The 12,065-nt window shown below is 42.0% G+C and overlaps 1 protein-coding gene across 1 annotated transcript in view; it reads left to right on the top strand.

Moving 5' to 3' along the window:
• Pcsk5 (proprotein convertase subtilisin/kexin type 5) overlaps positions 1-12,065 on the top strand; it is a 424,235-nt gene that overhangs the window by 369,732 nt on the left and 42,438 nt on the right. The window contains exons 25-26 of the mRNA XM_052188627.1: positions 7,558-7,600; positions 10,538-10,674. Coding sequence (XP_052044587.1) covers positions 7,558-7,600; positions 10,538-10,674 — 180 coding nt within the window. The remainder of the gene's footprint in view (positions 1-7,557; positions 7,601-10,537; positions 10,675-12,065) is intronic.

The raw sequence follows: 12,065 nt of genomic DNA on the forward strand, positions 1-12,065 counted from the left end.
CTACTGGTTTGCTGTATATTCCTTTTATTATGTTTAGGTATGGGCCGTGAATTCCTGTTCTTTCCAAGACCTTTAACATAAAAGGATGTTGAATTTTATCAAATGCTTTTTCAGCATCTAATGAAGTGACCATGTGGTTTTTTGTCACTTCAGGTCATATCTTCAAGTTTGAACTTTACCTTTGCAGACATGGCCATCTATCTCTCAGAGCATTTCTTTGAGAATGCATCAAAATTTACCAAGGAGTCAGCATATTTCATCTTGTGCTCTTCCAAACAAGTCTGAAGGAAAAATGCATATGAGAACATTTTCTTCCTCCCCATTGCCTTGTTAGGGTCTCCTTGGTCCATGTGGATGGAACAGCATCTATTTGCTGGCACAGGCTCTTCCCTCTGAGTAAAACCAAGACATTTCCTTCCCCGAGATTCATAGATAAATGGTTTTGTACCACAGTTTTAAATTGGGTCATTTGTTATGATCCCTCAGGGTTTTTTGTTGCTGTTCCTTCTTTATTATTAATATTAATCCTTTAATAGATGTACAGTTGGCAAAGTTTCTCTCCCTCTTCCTCTTCATTCAGTTGACTGTTTTCTTAGCTACACAGGAGCATTTTAGTTTCATGGGGTCAGTGTCAATTGCTGGCCTTGCTTCCTGAATAAATGGTGTCTTCTTCAGAAAGTCCTTTCCTATACCTTTGTTTCTTCAGAGATTTAATTTTTTCACTGCACAGGTCTTGCACCTCCTTGATTAGATTTATTCCTAATTATCTTGGTTCCTGAAGGTATTTGTATTTGCTTTAAAATACATATGTAACTTGTAAAAAAAAAAAATTACCTGCTTTTAAAAGCGTTGTCTTCCACTGAAATGTAAGCTCTGAAATAAAAGCATAGATGTATGGACACACAGCACAGTGAGTGAGCCTTGCAGAGCTCAGTGTGTAAATATCCATCACTTCTACAGGTTAGGGCTCAGGAACCATGGGGATCCACAAGGCCCTAGCCTGTCATGGCTTCCATCCCTGGAATTAGAGGACATGATAAAACCTGGGGCCCATGGAACACAAAGCCCTCTTTCCTCTTTCCACCATCATTGTTTATTCTGCTCTCTTCTACTGCTGTGCCTCTCCAGGGGGCTGTGCCCCACTGGCAGCTGCACAATTTGCGTTCCTGCCAAGTCAAATATTTATTCATTGTCCTTGGACACCAGTGAGGGCAAGATGATTGAAAAGCATCAACAGTCCCCCTAACCAAATATTTTGTATTCCATCACCATTGAGCCTTCCGGAGAAGCCAGCACAGGCAGAGCTGTCAGAAGATCTTCTTTGTATTTGAATGATATTTGCAGGAATTCTAAGTACAAGGTCAATTTGAATTTATGTATCTTAGTGCTGTCTGGCCTTTATAATTAGTTACACTCTTTGGGCATATAAATCTCTTAACCAATCTGTTATTCTTGGTAGGCTGAAAACTGTCAGGGACTCCCCTGTCAGTGTGACAGCATTGTGTGATGACTAAATACAAATTTACTCAGGAAGAATATACATTATTGACAATTTGCTTAATTATCTCTCTAAGCAGCCGAAGTATTGATTTCTTCCAGGGCCGCCTCTGTTCTCAGAAAGAGCCTTGGGACATCTCAGCAGGGCAGGTACAGTAGACACTCAGGAAAGAATGGTTAAGGCATGTTTGGCCCCAAGGACAGCCCCAGTCTGGTTAGTGAGTCTGAGACAGAGCCAGCAGTAGCCCCAATTCCCAGCCATCTACTTCCTTTGCAGTCCTATCAGAAAGATAAGCCTTTTCAAGGTGAATTTTCTCTGAAGAATTTGTACAAACATCTGTGTCTGTTTGGAACCCACCTCTAGGAAGAGCTCTGGTGTTGTGGAAATTAGTAAGTGTTGAGGGACAAAGTGGGAGATGAGAGGGTAGACGTGGGCATGGGAGAAAGCGGGGATCAGGAGCAAAACCAAATGACAACTGACTGGAAAGATCTGTGGAGACACTGTCTTAAACGTGTGGGGGAACAGGGTTTATTTGGGTGGAGGAGTCCTGTATATACCTATGAGTACATGTGTGTGTTCTCCTGTGGGTGTACACAGTGGCCAGAAACCAACATCAGTATGTCTCCTTCAGTCAGTTCTAAACCATTTTATTAAACTTTTTAAACACATTACTTTATTTACCTAGTGCATGTGTATATGTATGGTGTCCAAGTCTAAGCATTTTCTGTCTTTCCTGATGTTTTGATTTTGGTTGGGGTTTGAGTTTTTATGCTTTTAAACAAAGACTCCCTGCTTTGCTCAAGGACTCCTCCTTTCTCAGCACCTTGAGCAGTTGGTTGGTTCTACAGGCACACACCTTGGCACCCGGCATCTTTCTTTTCTTACTAATTTATTTTGCTTAAATAAATATTGCTGTGAAATTTGTTAAGGAAACATGGACCTTTTACACATGTAATACACACCAAAACACAGATTGTATTTTGACAAAGATTATATATACATATACACATACATCATATACATATATACATACATCATATTCATATACATATACATTATACATATACATCATATACACATACATATACATACATACATACATATATGTGTGTGTGCGCATACTACATCTGTGAACAAAGCTATGTGTTACTTTTTCACTGGCCTGTTAGAAAAGCGTTCCCATGTTAAAAACCTGAGAAAGAGAGCATCAGTGGCAATCTGCTGGCTCAGCTCACCTGAACATCCAGGTCTCTTTTAACCAATGAGCCTTCTAGTTGCTCTGTGTAGACACATAGACACAATTTTCATCTGGAAATTTGTTCTGATAACACCATGTAGACTAAGACTGTAGGGGAGAGGGAAGGTGGGGAGAGTCCAATCTATAATCATCTCATCTAAAGGCGTTCTTTCATAGCTGTAGTCCCCACCTCTTTCCTAGTATGAAAAACTAGGTAAGCAAGTTCATTAAGAATAAAGTGTCTGTCCATAAACAAGGAAGAGGTAGGAGCCAAGAGGAGAGGGTCTTTACATACATGCAGATGAATGAGCCCATCAGAAAGCCATAAATAGTGCATAGAAGCCAAATATAAAACATGGGTTTTGTTCATGGTTAAATGGGAGTTCAGGAGCTCAGGTATAACATTCAGTTTGGTGGAGTCTAAGTCACCAGTCTCCGAAGGCAGATGGCTGCCCAGCACACTCCACTGGATGCTGAAAAAATAAAATATACGTTCACATTTATTTTCTTATTCTATCCTTTTCAGAGTTCCAACTTAGCACACTTTTTAAAATGTATGAAAATATTCATGCACTAGGACATAATAAATGACGCCAATTAAAAATGATTAATTTATACATGCATAATAGTTTTTTTAATCCAATGGGGTGACCAGTATACAAATATAGATTCCCAACCGAGATTTCCATTGTCGGCCAAGCTGTAATATGATTGGAGCTGGAAATCTAGAAAGTATAAATGGAGCTAACTTTCATCTACTACTTGCGAAAGTGTTTGAGTCACTGGCCAGGTTGATCACAAGCTCCTGAAGTTCAGTAGTGTCTCAGGGGTTGGACCAGGAAAGGTGGAAGGGGGGCTTTAAGATCATCAGAGAAAAGCAGGCATCATGCAATGCTGAATTCTAAGAGAACAGATAATGTTTCATGGAACAGTACAGGTGTGGTCTAAGAGAGTCATAGTGGGAGTAACTTAAATGGCCAGCACCTAAGGGAGTTGAGACGGAGGGTCCCCTAAGGATACAATTTTGCTGTGGCCTTTAGTCTTCGTCTTGGGCAGCATTAGTAAGCAAAGGCTCACAGTAAGGAAACACAAGCTAGATTTCAGGGAGAAGAGGAGATCAAAGAGACAAAAGAATAAGAGCACCAAGACATAAATGTCTCTTGTGGTCAATTCTCTTTAGGTGAATAACTAATCCATGACTAAATCACTCATATATTCTATAATACAAATCTCCCCTAAGACACCACATTTCCTGTTTCAATAAGAAACAGCCATGCAAGAAAAAAAAATGAAAATGAAAATTATAGTATTTTAACTTATATGCTTCCTTAGTTGTAGGACCTAAAGTCTATGTAAACTGTAAAAATAAATGGACCTTCCTTGAATAGTTTTAAATGTTTAGAGTTCCATCTCAATTTAAAAGATCTCCCCTTTTAATACAGCTTATATAACCCTACATGACTCCCAATCAATGGGAAGGCTGTGAGCATTGCAGAGAACAAAACCTCCCTAGCAGAGAACATCACTGACCACTGGACCACAGGCACCATTGTTTCCTTGTAGACAGGAATTTGTGATGAGGTCCAGAGATGATCATTCCCCAAGGATATAATCAAATCATGACCAAAAAAATGGTCCGGAGCTCTCAAGGCAGAATGAACATCACAGTCCTGCCTGCTCACCTCCATAAAAATAAGACAATTAACCTCTATCTTCTCTGGAAAGGAAAACCGGTCCCATCTTGAATAGGCTCTGCTCACACCTTGCACCTTCTCCTTTATGGGATGTGACCAGCTACAAGCCACCAACTGTTCCTGATAACTTTGCTCCCAAATGTCTGAGGCTTTCTCTGAATTTTGACTGACAAACGTATGTTTTCAGCTCAAAGCTTGACAAGATCAAATAACCAGAGCTCTTTAAACATCTGACCTTAGGAAACATCTTCCAAGAAAGTTAACAGTCTAGTTTATTTATAGTCCTCTTTCCCCTCCCAACTCCTAGACAATACTCACTGGAAGCCAGTCTTTGAGCAACCCCACCTTACCATTTGAAGGCTGACTTAGGGTCACCATCCAGGTTTAGAGTTGTTACTTTTAACCCAACAACAGCCACCTCTTGGTGGTCAACTAAACCATTTAGCTAATCTCCAACTTGTAGATCTTCTGGAGTGGAAAACAACTGTTAATAATGGGGGAAAAAAACTAACAGTCATCCATAAGCTATTAGAAGCCTCAGTTCGAGCCTCTGCATTATTCATGTGTGCAAACTGTCATAAAGGTAGCCAAATTCTCTGTGCAGCCAGGCTGGAAAAGTCCCTGCACTCAACTACATTGGTATGCACATTTCTGAGGCTTGGTTCTATTTAACAATTTCATAAGTGACCGGCTTAAAGAAGAGAGCAAGCGCATTAAGTTCTTAGATGAGAGAGATGACCAGAACATTAATGAGCGGGATTAGAATTCCCTGAGCCCTTGCTAAATTAGCAAAACTGTCAGAATTAAGTATGTTCACTGGGACGGGCAGGCAAAATTGAGCTGCCCTGCAGCAGGCTGAATAGAAGCAAAGTACAGGTGCACTATAAACAGTCAGAAATAGACGCCGAGTGGGAACTGAACTAGCCATGGTGTCCACTGAGGACTCGGGAGCCCTGAAAATATATCCAGATCCCCATTCTATAGAGTATAAAAGGAGAAAGCATCCCCATGGGGTTTCCAAGAAGGCCAGGGAGAGTTTCTTTCTCACCAGCACTTAGCTGCAGATTCCTGGGTCCACTTAATGCGTCTGGTTTTAGGCTCAGTTCATCATCCTGTTTTAGTTTATGAAAAATTGCATTGATTGATTCAGATATTAAAAACTGCTTCATTGCCAGAGCACATCATATGGCCTCCTGCAGAACGGCATCTTCCTCCTTGACTATTTTGACTCCTTCTTGTTGTTTAAAATAGGGTCTCACTATGTAGTGCTGGCTGGCCTGGAACTCTCCATGTAGACCAGGGTAACCTGGAACTCACAGAGATCTGTCTACCCCGCCTGTGAGTCCTGGGACTAAAGGCTGGCACTAGGCTACTTTGTCTCTTGTGCAACCCTTCCAACTAAACTTCTGCTATAAGGAACTTAACAGGTAGTTCCTAAACAAGCATGCTTCTGAGCCTAAAAGGAGAACCTGACTGAAATGAAGACTCAAGCAGATAATGTTATAGGTAGAGCTTGCAAACTTTTCCTGTAAAGTGACAAAGAGGCCAGATTTAGGTCCTTGTTGTAGCTACTCATTACTGATACTGTAGTGTAGGAATATCCTAATATAACATGAGTAGACAAATGTGGGGCTGGCTCTTCAGTAGGCCGGAGTTTCCCAACTTGTTTTGCATTCAGTTTTAGAATCTTCAACTTTCAGAGAGTCTCAGCAGGCATCTTGCCCAACCAGTTCATTTTGCACCTACCATATCCAGGATGCAGAAAACATGATGATTTGTATTCAAGTTCACATGGTATTTAAGGCTGTATTAAAACCTTCAAACTAGAAAAGGGTACCTCAACACCAAGGTTAATGCTCTCTACTCTAACCATGATCAGGTTGTTTGCAGAGAGTTCTGAGGATCCTTGCTTATTTCTGATGTAGCTTATTTTAAGAAGTCTTACCATAATGTCTGCTTCCATGCCTTAGTACGATATATGATGCATGATGGAAGTACATCTCTCACTAGGCAGGGTCAAGACAAGCCTGTGATTAAAGACTTGGGGTGGGGCTGCCTCTACCTTGCAACCATCAGGTTTTTAGATAAGCAAAAAGACAGTCTAGAACAGTTAGTTTAGAAAGGATAGTTTTTTTCACTGAGTTCAAGAGGTGGGGTAGCCTCAGTTTAACTGAAGTTAAAGTTGCCTGAAGTAAACCGAAGTTAAAATCTTCAGGTACCAAAAGGAATCATTTAGGGTGAAGTTGTCCTTTGTGTCCTATGTGAATGGAAGAAAGGCTAGGTTGGAGATCAGATGGCAGGACAAACTACCAGAGGTACCTACTTGAAAGAACTTGAGGCCAACAAAGGCAATGGAATCCCTGTGGTAATCACAGCCAAGAGCCGCACCTTTGGGGCACTGCTAGACATGGACTGATGGTTGTGACCCTCATCAAAACAGCAACTCGAAACCCTATTGAGCCAACAGGGACTCACTGAGTCATTACAACCAATGAGAATAGAATAGTTTTTCCCATAAGAAAATCACAAAGTGGGTGCTTATATTGGGGAAAATATTTGTTGAGATTTCAAAGGAGACACCCCAGTAATACTCCCTCCTATTGCTGGGCATCTGTAGAAATGCATGAGAGACCTATGTCTCGGGGTCAGAAGCTGGTAGCTCATTTCAAATGTATATGTAGACATGCCTGACCTCAGCAGAGGGCAAAGGGTCCTGGGCTTTCTGTCTGCAGTGCTGGGGACTAAAGCCAGGATCAGTCCTATGTAAGTACTCTAGCTCTGAGCTAAGCTCCCAGCCCTGAGGACAGGAGGTTCCTAAGGAGTATCAGGGTTGATCTGGAACTTGAAGACCCAGTAGCTTAAGCCTATTCTTCCTTGAAATCTGGGGCCAATTGTTTTTTATGAGAAGTCTCATTTTACTACCTTTGGTAAAGATAAATTGCAATGTGCTTTATGTAACTAATTAAAATGGTGCAATCTGTTCAAATATCATTTCTGGGCAGTACATTTCATAAAAATATTCTGGAAGATTAGCTGCCTCCAACCATCACTTTTCCAAAGACCATTTTTCCAAATAACAAACTTCTGGCGATCATAATTTTTCATTATTGTGGTTTTTTTTTTTCCAGATGATCCAGGAGCCTGTACCTCGTGTGCTACAGGATATTACATGTAAGTCTGACCCTCTTTGTGCATGACACTAACTTTTCTGCAGTTTAAGCATCCCTGACTTAATCCTAACTGCAGTGGTTAAAGCATGGGGCCCTGCAACCTGAAGCAACTGTCCAGTGCGGGCTATTTATGAGTTAGTCTTGGATTTAGGAGTAAGAGTCCAGATGTTTTCTTGCCTTGAAAGGAAGCCTTCCTTTTCCTGATCCTGGACGTCATCCATCTTAACAGTGGTGTCTAGGAATCCTGCCACGGGTCACCTCCATTCACATTTTGCTCTTTATGGACAGGCTTTAATAATATATCTGCCTCTGAGAAGACTGGTTCCCAATGTCTATGTAGGGACTTTGTCCCTAACCAGAGTCAGATGTACCAAGGGAAGCCAGGTGAGACACTTACCTCTTAATTGACCCCGGGTGATGAGAGGCATGGACCACTAACTCAAATGAAATACAGATAAGCATCAGACTAGGATTCTCCCATACAAATCTATAAAAGCCAAGCCTATATGTTTCAACACTACCTCCTGTCCCAGCTGTTCTCCCTTGCAGCTCGCATCACCGCCAGTGCTAGAAGAAATCCAACACAAACAGAAAAGTGGAAGGGAAGGGTAGGTCAGACTAATCCATGGCCTGCACGGGTCCTGTTTGACCACCCACCGCTCACATCCTCTTTCCTCCATCTTTCACCAGCTTGTAAGCAACTTGAGATCTGTACGAGTCCAGGAGACAGAAAGGGAAGATCAGGGCCCCAATCACTCTACAGCAGAAACTAGTGGCAAGCCCACATCTATCTCCATTTTTGTGGATCACCACCTTCTGTCACCATAGTGTCTCCCCTTGGCAGATTCTAAGATCTCAAAACACTAGATGGAGAAATGGCGGAAGCAGTGAGCAAGATGGGAGGAAAGGCAGCCCGGAGAGCTGAAGTGTTTCAGAAGGATGGGCCGACCTGAGTTGCCAATTGACCCCTCGGCTGAAATACTTCGCAAGAAGTAGTTCAGATTTCTCATTATTTCCCATATATGGGAATGGTTACATGTAAATGAGACATCTTGGGGAGGGGCCATGTCTCAAACTAGAATCCATGCTTCATATATACCAGAGGGGCAGAGTTGGTGCATCATTTTATAAACTATTTAAAAATCAAATTTTGTTCATCATGTCAGTTTCTCAAAAAGTTCTTAATTTGGAAGCATTTTCAGATTTGGGCAATTAGGGATGTTATTTTATTTTATGTGTATGAGTGCTTTCTTGCATTCACTTATATGTGTGTGCACCACATGAAGAAGTAGGCATAGGATCCCTTAGAACTGAAGTAATAAATGGTTGTGAGCTGCCATGTGGATACTGGGAAAGAAACCTAGGTCTCCTGCAAGAGCATCCAGTGTTCTTAACCGCTGAGCCATCTCCCAGGGTCCTGAACTTAGGCTTCCAGTTGTAACCTAGCTTTCCTAGAACAGCTGGCCACTGCAGTAACTATGTCAGACATTCTGATTCATTTGTATAGCTTTTCCATTTCACAGAGAAGGGGCAGGGGTAGGACTCAATGAAATGGCACTGCCTTGTTTACAAAAGGCCCTAAGATTGACCCTCAGGACCCTCAGGAATGGATACATTAAAAGACAAAGGAATGATGAAGACGCCCCAGGTTCATGATTATAAGACAAAGCTGGATAATATTCAATGAGTGGAAAATAACTGACAGTGTATCATCTGCAACAACTACAGCAAGGGATCTCGCACCAAAGATGAACAGCAGACGTGTGGCACACCATGGATAGGCCATAAAATGTCCCATGAAGAACTGAAGACTTCAGTTTCATTCTCTCTCCCTGCTCTCCCCCAACACACGCACAGAATGACCACACAGAAACCAGTGGAAATTCTATACCTTTTCCTCTGATGTTCTGCACCCCTACCCTGTGCTCCTTCAATCCAACTCTGTCCTGGCTGAGTCTTCAATTTGACCCCTACACAAATGCTTCCCCTGCACCTGCTTCCTCTCCCACCCCCATGACACTTGACCCTCACCCGATCATTGATGTGTGTGTTTCAGGAAACCCTTTAAGAAAGAACTAGGCTGAAATAGCATGCCCTATAGCACTAAGACACAGCATGAGATAACTGTTTCAAGTAACACACATTTACGACATTTCAGGCTACTTAGCATCAATGACTAGTTGATGAAGTGATGGACAATATAAGCTGTTATGGAATGCAAACATTTTGCCTGATGACTCTTTGATGCTTTGAAATTCACCAAAGAACAAGAGTCAGCTTCATTGCACTGCCCCTCCAAGTGAATTAAAATATCTTGCTATATAATGAGCATATCAGATCATCTACGAAAGAATCCATATGTATATAAGCAGAAGTATGTATTAGCATGCATTGAGGATGTCAAGGCACTTCCTTGTTATTAATGATCTGGCCACAGACCTTCTGGTAATTTGCACAGACCCAAAACTGGGCTATCTCTCACTTTCTAAGAGAACTGCACAAGCTATCTAGTCTAACAGTCTTTGGTTAAAACCCTGGTCATAACTTTCAAGAGATGTTGGACACCTGATGCCTGAGCATTGTTTCTAATGTATAGATATTAAAAATCAGTAAGGGATCTCCTGTAGGGTTTGTGTATAGACTTGAAGGAACTGATACTTAATAACCAGCACATAAATCAGTCTCAGAGCCCTCCCCTCCCCTCCCCTCCCCTCCCATATCCTTCCAGTAACACCCCTCCCCATAAAGGTGTCTTCAGAGGTACAGAAGAGGTAACAAATGCCTTGGTTTGATTGATTGAGCAGGACAGACCAAGTGCAGGTTTCTACCCTTGACAACCTGTTCAGTGTGCTGCGAATAAGCGAGTATGAGGAGATCAAATTGTGGTAGTTCTAGCACGCCAGCCTTCATCATGGAAACTCGGTTTCATCTCCCCTAGGTTTGAGCGACACTGTTATAAAGCCTGCCCTGAGAAGACCTACGGCGAGAAATGGGAATGCAGAGCCTGTAGCACTAACTGCGGCAGCTGCGACCAACATGAGTGCTACTGGTGTGAGGAGGGCTTCTTTCTCTCCGGTAAGCTGGAAAATGGTGACCTACTAGGAAGAAAAGGCTGTGGGGGCCCAGCAAGCCATCACTGCAATAGGAGCAATCCTAGGATGAATTTCAGAGTCTTTGCATGCTGTTGTCTATAGTCCAAAAAGGAATTTTAATGTGATTTGTAAATAAACATTAGCCTGAACTAGTTCCTTCTGCATTTAGCATTGAAGCATAGTTCACATTTCGCTAATTAACCTCAAGTGGCTCCAAGTTGGTGGGAACAGGAAAGCTGAGTAGAAACCATGAGTGCTGAGATGGGAGGAGACCTGAAAATTAATGTTTCAGAGCTGAAATTACCTGGGCTATTCAGAGCTATGACCCTTTTATTGAGGCAAAAACCTCAAGAAACGAAAATCATGTTGCAGATTCATGTGCACTGTATAACTGAACAAGAGCCTCTGTCTTAGGTTTTGGTCGACTCTTGGCTTTGTTGGAAAAATGATTGGGAAAGAATTTTACTATGAGTCTTCCAACTGGGAACTGGATAGCCCAGTGAGCTTGAGCTTGAAGAGTGGAGAATACTACAGACAACTGTCAGTGAATCAGTGGTCCCGTTTTCTCCCTCTCTGCTCACCCCCCTCCCTGTGCTCCTCCCTCCCAATGTGTTTGTGTATACATACACGTGTGTGTTAGCATATTTGTGGAGGTCAAAGAACCTCAGGTTGCTTCCATCTTTTGTTTGAGACAGGCATTCTCATTGGCCTGGGACTTTGTCAAGCTAGATTAACTGAACTTTTAGGGATCTACCTGTCTCCCTAGCCCATCTCTCCATCACTGAGTATAAAGGGGCCCTCCAACACCCACAATGCCCAACATAAATAAATGTAAGTTTTAGAGATCTAAATTCAGGTCCTCATGCTTGCAAGACAAGCACTTTACAACCTCTCAGTAATTCCCTTCCTCTCTCTTTCTGAGACAGAATCTCTCAATGCAATCTGGCTGTCTTGGAACTTGCTCTGTAGACCAGGCTGGCCTCATACTTGCAGAAATCCTTCTGCCTCTGCCTCCAAAGGGATGGGATTAAAATTGTGTGCCTTGATTGCTCTCTTCATAGAATCATTTTATCTGTAATTTATTAAGGCTTAGAGGTGTTGAAATGCTTTATTCAAAGCTCCTTTCCCTTTATACTTGGCAAATTTATATTTAAGTTAAAAAAAGCAAAAAGCATTGCATTTATTAATTGAAATAACCTAAAGCCATCTTGGTTCACACACATGCAATAAAAATGTCCTGAAAAGTCCTTCAGTATCTGGCTTTGCATAGCACCAAAAGCCCAGCTATCCAGAGTCCCTCTGATGGTTTGTATATGTTCGGCCCAGGTTGTGCAACGACTAGAAGGAGTGGCCCTGTTGAAGTAGGTATGGCCT

The sequence above is a fragment of the Apodemus sylvaticus genome, chromosome 1 (assembly GCF_947179515.1).
Source record: "Apodemus sylvaticus chromosome 1, mApoSyl1.1, whole genome shotgun sequence".
In the NCBI taxonomy this organism is placed as follows: domain Eukaryota; kingdom Metazoa; phylum Chordata; class Mammalia; order Rodentia; family Muridae; genus Apodemus; species Apodemus sylvaticus.